The 17,089-nt window shown below is 41.8% G+C and overlaps 1 protein-coding gene across 1 annotated transcript; it reads left to right on the forward strand.

Annotated features, from left to right (window-relative positions):
* Positions 1–476: 476 nt before the first annotated feature.
* Positions 477–10,174, forward strand: GPR61 (G protein-coupled receptor 61). Its single transcript, XM_089681187.1, has 2 exons — positions 477–590; positions 1,102–10,174. The coding sequence occupies exon 2, from the start codon at positions 1,919–1,921 to the stop codon at positions 3,239–3,241; it is 1,323 nt and encodes a 440-aa protein (XP_089537313.1). The 5' UTR covers positions 477–590; positions 1,102–1,918; the 3' UTR covers positions 3,242–10,174.
* The last annotated feature ends 6,915 nt before the right edge of the window (positions 10,175–17,089 follow it).

The raw sequence follows: 17,089 nt of genomic DNA on the forward strand, positions 1-17,089 counted from the left end.
GCTGTGTAAATGGAAACACATAACAAACACACAGTGGTATTTTCTGAAATTTGACTGCAATGAGTGGATATATGCTTGAAATCTTTGGTGCTTAATGTAAAATATCAGACCCAGCAGAAATATAAATAACCAGAAATGTTCCTTTGTAAAGATGGCTCCTATATTTTATTGATCCATTGCTAAAAAAGTACACCTCGCTAATAAAGAAAAAATGCTTGACTATTCAGGCTACTGCTTAGAGAAACTCACTTTATCTGACAATGTCAAAATTAATGGACTTTGCAGATCTTTTCATTTTGCACCATTTTACTTAATTAGACATAAAGTGTATCTGCTGCATCAAATCACAGGATTTCTTTTCCTATTAAAATGTTACAAAATAAAGAATGGGCCATTGTAATGCTGTTAATGCAATAGGGAGAAGAGAATTGGTCTGTGATATCTTCCTGCTAAGGCTGTGCTAAGCTGAGTAACTATAGGACCCTGTGCCTGTCAGCTTCCTCACTGCAATGCTGTGCATTAGATTGTTAGGGGCGAGCTGCTTCTCTGGTCTCCTGCTCCCTGGATGTAGCTGCAGCTCTTGCAGACAGGTATGTAAAAAAACAAGTGGTTTTCACAAATAACTCTAAAAATCCAGACAATGAAAAATATGCAATGGTTTGCCACAGAGCAATATGCAGGTGTATAGTGAAAAGGGTGGTTGGACTTGCAGGTGCTATATGGGAGGATGTGTATTATGAGAATCTAGACTGTGATGGGTAAAGGTTTAGGGAAAATGATGATTATTATATAGATTCTATTTAAGAAATCTGTGATAAGTATATGTATATATGTAAGCTACCTAACAAATATGCGTGTGTGTGATTGTGTGTGCCTGTCTGTCTCACGCAAACACACACGTCATACATATATATATATATATATATATATATATATATATATATATATATATATATAGAGTGAGAGAGACTGATTCTATAACAAGCCTACATACAGAATCTGCATTGTGTATATGCTTAAAATTTTTTATTGGATATTTTTATTACTGGAAAATCATGCATCCAGCAAAATGGAATTAACCATTTGTATTTCTCCATGCAGGTCATATACACTTGCAGAATCCCAGGGAGCAGTCTATTTGGATTTAAAGAAACATCTCTCTAAATGAAGATCCTACAAGCAGAGACTCCTTACAGAGCAAACACTAAGTTTGACCAGCCCTTCTCATTTCTGCATAGACATGTTCTTCCTGAAGAATGCATGCATTCCAAGAAAATGTAATTAAATGAAGGGGCTACTCAGTACTGGTTTATCATCAAGTGTTAACCTGCAGTATAACAATGGAGACATACGGTGATATATAATCTGTTGAGGAGTAATAATCCGTTGTAATATGTGGGGATTGCAAAACCCATAACATTGGATTAATTACATGAAAGACGGACCACCAAGCCCAAATAAAGAAGAAGAATTTGCACAAGTTCCAGCAATGCATCTATTCCCACAGTAATGATAATCATGCATTTAAATACAAGAAGGGATAATACTGTACTGGCACAAGAAACAGCTGTATGTGACAAATATCTATGTGAAATGTGACAAAATTTGAACAGATTCCTTTATCCCCTTTTTCCCTTGCCCTAATCTAACCTTTGACCCCCTCTTCCCTTTTTCCTTCTATTCCCTCATTTTGTTTATGTTAATCTTTTGTCCTCCATTGTAATCTTTATTTCTGCTTTTTGAGTGTTTCTTTGCTTTACTAGCCCTCCTCCCGTTTGAGATCCTTATTTGCTTTCCACACTTTTCTTGCTCCCATTCATTGTTGATTCTCTCAGGTCCCACCTCGCTTCTTGAGGGATGATGGGTGATGGTCTTGTGAGCAAGTGGGTGATGGTGACCTTTTGCCCAAATCATTCTCATGGATACCTCCCTTCCCTCTCTCACATGGAACTTTTCTTTCAATACTTCAGGGAGACATATTACAACAAATCCCCATTATGGAGCTCTCTTCATCATGCTTCTCATGGACCTAGTGGCAATAGCAGGGAATGTGGCTGTTATGGGGGTCATCATGAAGACTCCATCCCTCAGGAAGTTTGTTCTGGTCTTCCACTTGTGTGTGGTGGATCTCCTGGCTGCACTTACACTCATGCCCTTGGCAATGTTGTCAGGAAGTGGAGGTACTTCCCTGTATGAAGGCCAGGGACTTGGGCAGATGGCCTGCCGTGCCTACCTCTTCTTGACTGTTTGTCTAACCAGCACAGGCATTTTGTCAATCTCAGCCATCAATATTGAGAGATATTATTATGTGGTTCATCCGATGAGGTATCAAGTCAAAATGACTATGGGACTAGTTAGTTGGGTACTGGCTGGAGTGTGGATTAAGGCATTGCTGACATCCCTAATCCCAGTACTAGGATGGAATCCTACTGTTCCTGGACATTGCAGTCTGCAAGGAGGTGGCAACAGTGTCTTCCGTGCAGGGTTTCTTCTCTTTTACTCCTCCTTTTACTTCTTATTGCCTTTGACTATCATAATTGTTGTCTACTGCAGTATGTTTAGGGTGGCACGTGTGGCTGCTCTCCACCAAGGGCCCCTTCCAACATGGATGGACACATCACTTCAGCACCGACACTCAGAATCTCTCAGCAGTCAATCCACCATGGTGACAGGGTCTGGAGTTACACGTGGAACTCCACAGCAGCGAGTGTCTGCTGGTGGTTCCAGAAGTGGTGGAAAAGCTGCAGCTGTATTAGCAGCAGTAGGGGGTCAATTCCTTTTGTGTTGGCTACCTTATTTTGGTTTCCATCTATATGCTGCACTATGTTCTCCCCCTCCACTACCTGGATCACGATTGGAATGGGCAGTAACATGGATGGGATTTCTGTGCTTTGCTTCTAATCCAATTTTTTATGGTTGCCTGAATCGTCAAATCCGTGAAGAGCTAGGGAGATGGGTTGGTTGTTTTTTTAAGAGGAGTGGATCAAGGGAGGATGAGCTTCGACTACCCAGCAGAGAAGGGTCCATTGAAGAAAATTTCCTTCAATTTTTGCAGGGAACAGGTTGCCCACCAGACACTCGCGCAGCTATTCACATTTCCCCTAAAGGGGAACATCCTGCAGTAGACTTTCGGATCCCTGGGCAGATTGCAGAGGAAACTTCAGAATTCTTAGAACAACCATGGGATTTGACAACAGTGGGCAGAGACTATACTAATAACTGCCCATCTTCAAAAACATGATCCTTATAATTTGTGCCCTGCTCTTGACAATCTACTTAACAAAAGTGTGATATAATGCAGAACTCTACACTTTATAAGCATTTACATTACTGCATAATTTAGAATAATTTTCTAATTTCAGTTTACCTGGAATTGAATACCCTCCTCAGGCGTCATACTACAGTGAGTCCTCGTCTCTCTAGACTATCTACCAGCTGGCAAAGGTGTGGGTAACTTGCGTTCTCTCTAGACTCTCTGTCACATTAATATGGATACCTGCTTTTGACTTTCTATGAACTAGGTAAATTTTTAATACACATTCATATAAACAACACAATGACAAAAAGATCATAGGAATGAATATTGCATTTATTCAGCAAATTCAGCAATTCTATATAACCCTCATACTACGCATTAATATAAATGATGGCTTCTATAATGTTAAGGTTAAAAATCTAATTAAATCAAACCCTTAAAGTAGAACTATGGTCTACCATTCTAAAATATGTCCTAGAGCACTTAAAGCGGACATAAAGTGTGCTTACACTTACGGTAGTTTTTGTTGCAGAAGAGCTATAAGATGTCTCTTCTGTAATAAAAAGCTTGCAATTCTTTTTTCCGCTTTAACGTTCCACTTTCACTGTAAGTGCACCAGTACTTGCAGTTTGACTAGTTAATACTTGTAATGCCACTCTAAGCAAAGAAGGAGAATGTGTATAGTCCTGCTGGTGCTCAGGTTTGGGGTGCTGGCTGAAAATATCACCATCCAGCAGTGTGTAGTGCACTTTAAAAAATCGCAGCTGAGTGGCGATTTTTTTAAGAATGCTAAGCACTTGCAGTTTAGTCCCCTTGTAAAGTCCCACAAATACCTGTTGAACCTGCCAGTAATGTCTCGCTCCTGGAACTTCCTCTGATGGGATTAAAAGACTTCTGTACTACACCTGAATTCCAAGCAGGGATATCACACTCATATAGTCTTTGTCTGCTTGCACTACAGACAAATGAGCTGCGGGGAGTGCATTGTCCCTCCTGATCCACAAGTCCATAGCTTATCAATAAGAAGTTGGCCATACCTAGTCTTGCCCAATCTTTTCTGGATTGACAGCACTACCTCTGCTGCTGTGAGCTGCAATGTCCGGGAGGGGGGCAGGGGCATGTATGCCAAAAGTGAAGGAGGATTTGGCTAAAGCTGGCCATACACTGAATTTTGCTTAGTGGGTGACCCTGTAAGCCCCGTCCTGCCTAACATGTTCTGACTTTAGCAAAAGTGGGAGATTTATCCGTCCATGCTGTATTGTGTGTAGTGTTTTTTTTTCAGCCTGAAGGCATTTATATATACATTAATTTGCCACATATTTTTACAGTTTAATAAGACTGATAAAGTTTAGTTCCAACTGTAGGAGGGTTTCAGCAGCAGAGGTAGTGCTGTCAATACAAACAATAGATATTATCAGGGTAAAGCTGGATTCCAGGTATAGACGTTATTGCATAGTTACATTGCCCCATCTAGGACCAAGGCAAGTATGCATATACCATACCTGTGGTATCCCTGTGGAAGCAGATAATAACTATAATTATTGCTACTATGGCAATCCTGTACCCTCATATTGAGCGGCTGTCCTGTTGCATAAATACCACAAGGGGTAGCTCACTCAGCATGGGCACCATTCACAGAATGCCTTGTTCTCAATTCAAATTGTGTTCTGATTGGTCGAGGTAGAGAGGCAAGGTGGTATCGTCACAATCCCCACCTCGTCCACTCAGAGAATGCCTTGCATTCACTGAGAAAAAGTCAAGACGTTCTATGAATAGCCCCTGTGCCTAGTGAGCGAGCCCCTGGGGTTACTATGCAGCAGGGCAGTGACTAGGCACAGGATTTGGAAGACAGTGATGATCTCTGTTGTATCGGCTATACTATGGTGATTCTCTGCTTCTACAGCGGTCTCACAGGAATTGCATATGCATAATTACATTGCTCCAAGCTGAACCAATGTAACTATGCAATATAATCCATACCAGGGAGTTAGCTTTAACTATAACGTTGTTAAATCACGAAAAAGTAATTGTTGGTACTTATCAGAGATTGCCAAAAATGTTTTTAAAAAGTAAAATCCAGCCAAACCTTTTTTTTTCTGAATAAATTGTGCTATGGTTCAATCCTTTGCCAGCTGTTTTATTAGCTGTCTATACAGCAACAAGACAGCAAAAACTATCTAACAGTGATTCTAGTTCTTTCCCATTCTATCCAAGACAAAAACAAAGTCCAACTGATATATTTGCTTATTTGTTAAGTATTAGAACAGGAGTGGGAGGTTTTTCAGTGTTAAGAAGGTATTGGCACAAACTTTGCCACTCTCCCAAGAGGCAGGCACACTTGGAAGAGGAAAATAAGTTGCAGATTTTGCAGTTTAGCAGGACATCAAATGGATGATTCAATTGACACATCTCTTAAACACTGAGGACCACTAAACAGGTAGAAAAAAATGTGTGCATTTGCACTAGCTTTGGCTATTTGTAATTTCAAACGTTGGCCATTATTAAAAATAATGGCCAACACATTGTAATGAAATAATTCAAGTATTTTAAAACATATTATTGTAAGAGAATACAGAGTAGACCTCCCCAAATGCAAACACCATAGAGTATCTCTATGGAGAACACATTGGGACTGATTTATTAAAACTGAACAGTGTAAAATCTGGTGCAGCCATGCACGGTAGCCAATCAGCTTCTAACCTAAGCTTGTTCTTTTAATCTGTGACAAAAAAAAAAAACCTGCAACCTGATTGGTTTCTATGCAGAGCTGCACCAGATTTTGCACTCTGCAGTTTTAGTATCAACCCCATGGCTAACACTAATTTTGGAGACAAACAAATGCAACAAAAAATATTTACATTTGGGATCTGTAAAATTTCAGGATGAAATACTAATGAACATTGTATATGCAACAATGTTTTTTTCACTTATCAACAGTTAAAGCAGAACTGTGGGTAAAATAAAATATGACACAGTCTGTCATTAGCTAATACAGAAGTTCTTGTTTTACTGAGTCCCCCCTGTACCATTACCTGTTGATTCTGACAGTAAATCTGTTCATTTCCCACTACCTGTAACAGGCCAAGCTGTCAAAGAAATAGCTGTTGGAGGGGTTGCAAGAAACCTTATAACATTGCTGGGGGTGTTCATTATAGTCAGCTTTTATTGAAATGACTTAAAGCTCAATTTACCCATTAGTTTAAGTTTGCTAAATACATTCCAGGGACAACAAAACAAACATGTTCAAAGGCTTACAGATCACTTTCTCTTGAAAGCTGAGTAGAAAAGCCTGTCCCTTGCCAGCATGCTGCAGAGAAGAATCTTTGCTCTCCGTGTGAAAGCAGGGGTCTCTCTGCAGAGGTTTGACATGCCCCTTGCTGAGCCAGACCTATAGCCTTGAAATCAGAGAGAGAGCTCTAGCCCTGGCTCACAGAGGGTGCATTGGACTTCTGCAGAGATACCGTTTGGGCATGCTGGTAGGGATCAGTTTTTTTACTGAATACTGTAGCTGCTTTTTAAACAAAATTTGTAGGACTTTGATGCACATGACATTTAGTTAGCTGATTTCAACTGAAAGTTCAATTAAAGCAGAACTACAGCCAAAGCTCCTTTGGCTGTACTTCTCCTGTGAATCACAGTTTGTTCTGCACTCCTGTGACCCGTTTACAGCCGACAGTGGGCTAAATTCTGCTGTTGGCTGATATTACTCAGCCGATTCACCCAAATGTCTGGATCGCCACCTAGCTCAGCCTCTCAGCTATCCGCTGAAAGCCTGCCCCCTCCACAGCTCAATGCTCCAGTGATAGCGGGGGGTGCAGAACAGCAGGCAGTGACTGACAGTCAACAGCTCTCTGCTCACAGAGCACTGGGAACTGAGCGATCAGCAGTCTTTGATCACTTAGTTCTCAGTCTTAGAGCTGGCCGGTGACAGATGCTGCTCCACCTAAGTATAATTTCTAGAAAAAAAAAAACAAAAAAAACTAAACTTCTCTTTTAAGCCTTCATTCTTTTTCCCAAAAGAACAAAAAGTCACTGTAACTGTTTTAGCCTAGGCTCACACTATGAACTGCATGGGAATCGCACAGGAACCACACCATATTCCTGTGCAATTCACATGTGATTCAGTGCGGTGTGATCTCAGCCCATTCATTTTGAATGGCTCAAATTGCACCGGATAGCACCAAAGACGTGCATGCACCTGGATCGGATGGTCATTTTGTACTATGCGATCTGGTGCAGACAAACATGCTGAGTTTGCAACCTGCATTTGGGGTGTTGTTAAGATTGCATTGGCGACTGCTGCAGATCACAAGGGCAGGGTGATCTGAATGTGGTGCAAGAAACTCGCACGGATCAAGGGTTTCCCACACTGCATTCTAGTATAAACCTACGCTTAAAGTGGAAGATGAAGTTGGGCTTAAATTTGTTTGTCTCTTCCCTAAAGTCTATTTAACCTACATATGTATCCAAGACTACTATGTCCCACAGGTTGACAATGCTGCTGTTTGTTGCATAATGACCAATGTTGTCACCCTGTTAAAAGAGGTGGAAGATTTACTTGCAGAACCAACAGGTAATAAAACTATATTATGGGAGGACTCTGAAAAACGTGTTATAACTCGTGAGAGACTGCATCATATACAGTATGTGATTTTTTTTGTTTGTTTTTCTGCAATCAAGTTGCAACCTTACAGTAAATCTGTCTTAAAATATTTAATCACTGCTCCTGTTTTGCAAACCTTGTGTAGCCCTGTGTGGCAGTGTTTATAAAACCCATGATGTACAAAATAATGATGTACAAAATAGTTGCATTTGGGAAGAAATTGTCACTTATGTTCTTCACAGGCAAACAGAGAAATTAAACTCTTCACGCTGACCGTACACAAATATATGGCCTCTCAGCGGCTGGGCCTTGACCCAGTCCCATTTGTAAACAAAAATGTGCTGAGAGCACATGCTCTGTGCGCTCCCAGCACATGTGTTGGCATCCCACGGAAAGGTCCCGATCTCTCCTTGCGATCGGGACCTTTCCGATCATGTGACTGCCGTGAGAGCCAATCACAGCAGTCACATGACCCTAAACCCCGCCCCACCCCACCTGCCGGCATCAGAAACCCTTTAAAGGGCCGGGAGGCGCCAGCGTGAAGGAGTTAAGACAGGCTGCAATAAAAGTGGAACTATGGGCAAAGTCAGAACAATTTGATGCAGTCAGTCAATAAAATTAAAACAGCATTTCTTTATGAATTCCCTCTGTAACATAATTTTATTACCTGTTGACCTCACCAGCAGAACCATTATTTTTCCGCTACCTAACTCAGGCCAAGTGTCAAGCAGAAGTAGCAGTTGGAAGCATTGGGAGAAACCATGTAACACACTGGTTAGGCTGCATACAATGGTCTGATTTTTCATCTGGCTTAAAGTGGTTGTAAACCGATACATATATCCAGTGAAGTGACTAGCCTCAGGTAAAACACACAGATGAAACAAATCCTCCTGCGTAAGTTGTACATGTCTATCTGCGGTCTTCTCTTCTCTACATCCATTCAAAGTCAAGAATTTATAAAGCTTTTCTGAGCTTTCAGAAAACAGGGGGTCTGGTAGCTTCTATAGAGTTCAGTGAGGAGAGTTCCGAGAACTGATTGGAGAAAAGAGAGACACCTCCCCCCCTTCACACAACTCACAGGAACAGCGCTGTGGCTGTCACTCTGCTGGAGGTCCCTCCCCTGTCATCTTTGTTCATGTTTCATGTCTGAGGTTTACAACCAGTTTAAACCGTTTTATATATTGCTGTAACTGCATCTGAAGTTTTATCTAAAGTTGGGTCTCGATTTTTTTTTTTTGCTAAGGCTGCATTCACGCCCAACAAAACACACAAAACTGTGTGCTTTAATGTGTGCTTCATAAACGCGCTGCAATCGTGGGTCACGCTTGCGATGCCATTAATTACTAATGGCACCCAAAATGCGGGTAGCAGACGTGTGTTTTGCTTCACGACAAAATGCACTACAAACGAGCACTGACAAAAATGCCCAATGCTCCATGACTGAAAAGGTTCTGGAGCTACTTTGGGGTGTTTGTTGCACAAAGGGCTGCCCATCCAAATGAATGGGCTGCTGTAGGTGTGCTGCACATTAAAGCGTGAAAAAGGTGCAAACAAAAACACGTGTGTTCCCATTCAGGTGTGAACGGAGCCTTAAAGTTTCTTTAAAACTGCATGTCCCTCTCAGGCTACCATGCCAACATGGTGACAGCCTTGATGTTCGGCTTCACTGCAAAACAAAAGTGTCACGTTTTTAGATGAAATGGAAAAATGACAGACCTCCTTGCAGGATCAACAAATAACTGTTACAGGGGGACACAAAAAAAAAACGCTAGTGACAGACTGCATCATTTATCATTTTTAATTTTGCCTATAGATTCATGTTACTATCCAGTTTTTATTATTGTGTTTTACATGTGACAGATGATAGCGGCTTGCTTGGTTTCGAACTACTCTGGCATAACAACCAAAAATGTAAAAGTAAATGCAAAATGCACATAAAAGTTGGCAATGAAATAAATCTCTCAGTGGCATCTTATAAATATATAAATTGTTTTTCTACCTAAATAAAATAGAAGAATGTTTAACATGTAGAATGTTTATGTGTAAATGAAATACATATTATGTAAGAAAAAGTTATTTTTCTTTTCTCCTAAGAAAAATCCCTCTAAATACACTCTTACAGGATGCAAAATCAATTTCATGTGGAATTGACTGTAACTGTTTGTATTTTGCGCATGTGAAAGGTAATATTTGATAATACTGTCAAAACTTGACTTTGATCACAAAATACAATATTTGCCAAAAAACTTGATGGTTGCTGAAACTGAACACAGTGTTTATGTTTGTGCCAATAAATATGTATTTTGAATTCTTAATCCTAAATTGTCCTAACTCCTACTGGAAATCAGAATCTAAAATGCAGGGCTTTTCTTCAGCGGGAACGCAGGGGAACACAGTTCTGGCACCTCAAGCACTGAATGTATGTAATGGCAAGGAATGCTGGTGTGTGCTGAAGGGTCTATTGATGCTGGCTGATAGGGGATCTATTGTTGTGAGGCGGTCTATTGTTGCTGGGAGGTTAGTTGTGATGGGATGGATGTACTGTTGAGAGAGGGGTCTGTTATTGCTGATTGCTGGATGGCTGATGCTGGCTGAGGGGAGATCCGATGTTGCTGGGGGGATCTATTGTTGCTGGAAAGGGAGTCTATTTATTTTTTCTGTTTTTCCATACAAATTATTTAACACCACAAAATGATACTTGGTTGTATATTCTCTAAAAGGGCGGTACTGGGAGGGGGTGGAACCAAGGCACAGTGCTTGGAGGTGGGAAGGGGGCAGAGACAAGGGGTGATTTGGAAAGGGAAAGGTCTTGTACCTATTGTCTGAGAAAAAAAGCCCTGCTGAAATGTAATTAACAAAATCTATTGTCACTTACAATCATAGAAAACTGAACAATGACTATTCATAGTAAATCACATTACATTCACAAAAGTCATACTTGCTACTTAAGGTGACACTAAACTCTGGTTTAAAGAAAAATTCTATCCAAGTATGTATTCTTAAAGTGTTTCTAAACCCATGACGCTGCACTATATCTGGTCTCCCACAGTACAGAGAACATGGAAATGCAAGTGTTTTAATAAACAGAAACTGGGTGTGGATGTGAGCAAAGAGGGGGTTTTGGGGTGTGGAGTTGAGCAGAGTGGGGGTTTTGGGGTGTGGTGGTGAGCAGGGGGGGTTGAGGTTCAGAGGTGAGCAAAGTAGGGGTTTTGGGATATGGAGGTGAGCAGAGAGGGGTATTTGGGGTACCAGGGTGGAAAGAGGCGGGGTTGCAGTGCAGAGGACAGCAAAAGGGTTCTGGGATGCAGAGATTAGCAGGGGGATTGGGGTTCAAAGGAGGGCAGAATGGGATTGGGTGCAGAGGTTAGCAGAGAGGGAAATGTGTAGTGTGATTTTGCAGTTCATTCATTTGAATGGACTGTAAGTCACACTGGAGTGCAGAAAAAGCAGTGCATGCGCTACTTTTTAAAACTCTCCGCACCAAACCACATGGTACTGTGGTGGCACTCTTGTGTGTCTGCTAAAGAACAGTGCATTTGTGTGCACGTTGTGAATGCATGCAATTTTGCGCACATTCCCAGACGTGCAGTAGTGTGAACCAAGCCTTAACTAGGGTGCCTCGAAAACGAAAATAATTTTCAAGGGCGCCCTAACTGGAAATAGGTTGAGAAACATTGGACTAGGCACTTTGGGGTATGTAGTGCGCATAGAACTGTGTGCATGACCACAACACTGTTCATTTCAAACTAATGGAAGTGAGGGGGGTAGGAGGAGAGGTTTGTGGGTCTCACGGAGGAGATTACAAATGGGCAGAAGAACACAGTAAGAAACTATTTCATGAAAAATAAATTACAAGGCCATTGAACAGTGTACAGTATGTGTACGGACTATTTTTTTTTTTAGAATAAGGATATTGTTTAGTATTACTTTATTGGTTACTCAATGAAAATATTTCACAACATATTTTGTACTGTGTTTCATAGAGCTGACACCTGACAATAGGACATTTACAGTTATACTAAATACATTGTATATTGGGTATATTAGTAATGTATTTTCTCTTCCTCTCTGGTTTTGAGTCATTTTACTAAAGTTTACCTTCCTTCTTATTGTCTGTGCTACTTTTTAATCATTGCGCTTTTATAGTCCTGCAGGTTGTGTTTTAGCTCTGTTGTCCCCTTCTTCTTTCTTATCTTGTTTTTCCCTCCCCTTTTAGCTTCCCTTATTTGATTTTTTACTGAACCAGTGGAATCAGAGTCCATGTATGGGCAGACTGATTGTACCCAAGTCAATCCATCAATCGACTTGGGTACAACCAGCATGTCTGATTTTTAGCATGCAACAGAAGTTGATCTATTGATGATTTCTGTACAACCAGCAGCACTAATCTGTGTATTCTGACACTGGGGAAGTGTCTCTGCTGTCAGAATACACTGATTCAGCAAGTGTGTGGATGGGGGACTCTGATAATTTTTTTGTCTATCAACCTCCTGGTTGAAAAAAAAAAAAAAAGAGTAATGTATGGGCTGCCTTAGGCTAGCCATAGACAACTCTGTTTTTTCATTCATCCAGCAGGTTGAAAAAACTGACTTGATTCCCCCATCAACATATTGAATGTGGATGCAGAAATTCCCCCCTGCTGCGTGTTTGCAGGGAGACTTCCTCCCCATCAGGATGTAGTGGTCAGTAATGAAAGTGGTTGTAAAGGCTGAAGGTTTTTTTACCTTCATGCATTCTATGCATGAAGGTAAATAACCATCTGTGTGCAGAAGCCCCTCTTAATACTTACCTGAGCCCCCTCTTGATCCAAAGATGTGCTCAAGAGCAGCTGTTTACCAGGGGCTCTCTCTCCTCATTGGCTGAGACAGCAGCAGGAGCTATTGACTCCTGCTACTGTCAATCACAGCCAGTGAGCCAATGAGGAGATAGCGGGGGGCAAGGCTAGTGTGTGAATGGACATATAGAGCAGTGGCTCGGGAGCAAGCCTGCTCGGGCGCCCCCATAGCAAGCTACTTGCTATGGGGGCACTTGGAAGGAGGAAGGGGCCAGGAGCGGCTGCGGAGGACACGAGAAGAGGTGGATTTTTTAACTGTTTCCCGACCGCCCTATAGCAGAAATACTGTCAAGCACCGGGTCCCAGCCGGTGATTACTTGCCGGTGCCCAGTGATTGCCGAGTATCTCCGACGGGGAGGAGAACTGTTTGTAAACAAAGCAGTTCTCCTCCTTGTCAGCTTGTGCACACTGCTTTGGATGGCTGTGCACAGCACAGCCATGGAAAGCAGTTTGCTTACAGTGAAGCATTCGGACATAGCACATAGTAACACAGCACACAGTTAACCCTTTGATTGCAGCTCATGTTAACCCCTTCCTGACCAGTGCCATTAGCACAGTGTCAGTGCTTTTTTTTTTTTTTAGCATTGATCACTGTATTGGTGTCACTGGGGATGTCAGTTCCCCCAGTGTCAAAATGCCTGCGGCAGTCCCGCTATATGTCGCTGATCGCCGCCATTACTAGTAAGAATGAAAAAAAAACGCCATTTGTAAATGCTATAACTTTCACATAAACTAATTCATTTATATGTTTTGGGATTGTTTTTAGCAAAGACATGTAGCAAAATACATTTTGACCTAAATTTATGATGAAATTAGATTTTTTAATTTTTTTACAGGATAAAAGCAAAAACTCAAAAATATTGTTTTTTTCTCAAAATTGGTAGTCTTTTTTTTATAGCGCAAAAAAAATGCACAGGCGATCAAATACCACCAAAAGAAAGCTCAATTCATAGGAAAAAAGGACATAAATCTCATTTGGATGCAGCGTTGCATGACTGCGCAATTGTCAATTAAAGTAATGCAGCTCCATAGCGCAAAAGATGGCCTGGTCAGGAAGGGGGTAAATCCTCTGAAGGGCAAGTGGTTAATCTGCCTTTAACCGTCTCCCGCCCGCCATATAAGGTAATGATAGGCACAAGGCGGTTCTCTCGTTCTGGGAGGACGTCCTCCCACTCTAACCCCAAATGTGCACACCCGGGGGCGCGCGGTGTGGTGATCGCTGGTGCGCTGTGTCCCTAGGACACAGCAGATCAACAGAAAGAGCCGAAGACGTCGGCTCTGTCATGTGACCAGCTATGTTCAATCACAGCTGATCGCATGTAAAAAAGGAAATGCCATTTATCGGCATTCCTCTCCTCAGGAGCTGTCACGCTGGTAATTGGCATTACTCAGAGGGGACATATACACTGATCATAAGGGCACTGATAATCAGTGTGCCCTGATGATCAGTGTAGCCCCATCAGTGCCACCTGTCAGTGCCCATCAATGCCACCTGTCAGTACCCATCAGTGCCACATATCAGTGCCTACCAGTGCACATCAATGCCTCATATCAGTGCCCATCTGAGCTGCCTTTCAGTACCACCTATCAGTGCTAGTCAGTGCCGCCTATCAGTGCCAGTCAGTGCCACCTATCAGTACTGCCTATCAGTGCCATATACAGTCAGGTCCATAAATATTGGGACATGGACACAATTCTAACATTTTTGGCTCTATACACCACCACAATGGATTTGAAATGAAACAAACAAGATGTGCTTTAACTGCAGACTGTCAGCTTTAATTTGAGGGTATTTACATCCAAATCAGGTGAACGGTGTAGGAATTACAACAGTTTGCATATGTGCCTCCCACTTGTTAAGGGACCAAAAGTAATGGGACAGAATAATAATCATAAATCAAACGTTCACTTTTTAATACTTGGGTGCAAATCCTTTGCAGTCAATTACAGCCTGAAGTCTGGAACGCATAGACATCACCAGACGCTGGGTTTCATCCCTGGTGATGCTCTGCCAGGCCTCTACTGCAACTGTCTTCAGTTCCTGCTTGTTCTTGGGGCATTTTCCCTTCAGTTTTGTCTTCAGCAAGTGAAATGCATGCTCAATCGGATTCAGGTCAGGTGATTGACTTGGCCATTGCATAACATTCCACTTCTTTCCCTTAGAAAACTCTTTGGTTGCTTTTGCAGTATGCTTTGGGTCATTGTCCATCTGCACTGTGAAGCGGCATCCAATGAGTTGTGAAGCATTTGGCTGAATATGAGCAGATAATATTGCCCGAAACACTTCAGAATTCATCCTGCTGCTTTTGTCAGCAGTCACATCATCAATAAATACAAGACAACCAGTTCCATTGGCAGCCATACATGCCCACGCCATGACACTACCACCACCATGCTTCACTGATGAGGTGGTATGCTTAGGATCATGGGCAGTTCCTTTCCTTCTCCATACTCTTCTCTTCCCATCACTCTGGTACAAGTTGATCTTGGTCTCATCTGTCCATACGATGTTGTTCCAGAACTGTGAAGGCTTTTTTAGGTTGTTTGGCAAACTCTAATCTGGCCTTCCTGTTTTTGAGGCTCACCAATGGTTTACATCTTGTGGTGAACCCTCTGTATTCACTCTGGTGAAGTCTTCTCTTGATTGTTGACTTTGACACACATACACCTTCCTACTGGAGAGTGTTCTTGATCTGGCCAACTGTTGTGAAGGGTGTTTTCTGCACCAGGGAAAGAATTCTTCGGTCATCCACCACAGTTGTTTTCCGTGGTCTTCCGGGTCTTTTGGTGTTGCTGAGCTCACCGGTGCGTTCCTTCTTTTTAAGAATGTTCCAAACAGTTGTTTTGGCCACGCCTAATGTTTTTGCTATCTCTCTGATGGGTTTGTTTTGTTTTTTCAGCCTAATGATGGTTTGCGTCACTGACAGTGACAGCTCTTTGGATCTCATCTTGAGAGTTGACAGCAACAGATTCCAAATGCAAATAGCACACTTGAAATGAACTCTGGACCTTTTATCTGCTAACTGTAATTGGGATAATGAGGGAATAACACACACCTGGCCATGGAACAGCTGAGAAGCCAATTGTCCCATTACATTTGGTCCCTTAACAAGTGGGAGGCACATATGCAAACTGTTGTAATTCCTACACCGTTCACCTGATTTGGATGTAAATACCCTCATATTAAAGCTGACAGTCTGCAGTTAGAGCACATCTTGTTCGTTTCATTTCAAATCCATTGTGGTGGTGTATAGAGCCAAAAATGTTAGAATTGTGTCGATGTCCCAATATTTATGGACCTGACTGTATGAATGCTGCCTTTCAGTGCCCATCAGTGATGCCTGTCAATGCCCATCAGTGCCACCTACCATTGCCTCCTCATCAGTGCCCTATCAGTGCTGCCTATCAGTGCCCATCAGTGCAGCCTCCTTAGCGCACATCAGTGAAAGAGAAAAGTCACTTATTTACAAAATTTTATAACTGAAACTAAGAAAAAAACTTTTTTTTCAAAATTTTCAGTTGTTTTTCATTTGTTTAGCAAAAAATAAAAATTAAATACCACCAAAAGAAAGCTCTGTCTCAAAAAAAAAGATAAAAATGTCATCTGGGTACAGTGTTGCATGACCACGCAATTGTCATTCAAAGTGCAACAGCACTGAAAGCTGAAAATTAGCCTGGGCAGTAAGGGGGTATAAGTGCCCGATAGGCAAGTGGTTAATATCATTTGAAGTCTAAAGCCTGTGGCACTGACTGAGATAAAATATTCCAACAAGGTGATTGAACAGAAGCCGATCAGTTGATCAACTTCTGTTCATCCACAGTGGCCACACATGGATTGAAATCTGGCTGGTCCATGTATGTATGTCTGGCCAGCTTTACCGTTTGCTGCTTTCAAAATAAGATGTTGGGTTCTTGAAAACACATACAGTATCTTGAATGACTTGCCATTCCAGAAATAGGCATATGTATGGTGTGCAAATTCCTTATGATTCTTCCAGTTTAATAGACAAAATTAAAGGCCTATAGAAATAGGAGGGCTGTCCTTCAAAATCCAACATGCCCTTTATACAATTCTTTTAACCCTCCGGTGTCCCAAGAGGTTCTTAAAGTGTGATTCTTCTTCTTCTTCAGCATCCTTTCTGCACTGTTGCTCTTGAGCTCCAGTGTTCTCTCTATCCTGCTGCTCTCCTCCCCCTCTAGTGGCCCTCCTGCAGTTCACCTCTCTTCCTCTCCAGCACCCCTCTTTTACTGCTAATGTCCTGCACCTTCAACATCCACCTCCCTTGTACCTCTTTTCCACCTCTATCTTAGCTCCTGTACTGTCTCTATTTCCCCCTCCAGTGTTCCTTCTCTCTAGTATGCATCTATAACTGTTTTGTTTTCCTACATCCTGCAC

Source organism: Staurois parvus, unplaced genomic scaffold, assembly GCF_062004578.1.
Source record: "Staurois parvus isolate SC_StPar_1 unplaced genomic scaffold, SC_StPar_1.0 ptg000261l, whole genome shotgun sequence".
Classification (NCBI taxonomy): Eukaryota; Metazoa; Chordata; class Amphibia; order Anura; family Ranidae; genus Staurois; species Staurois parvus.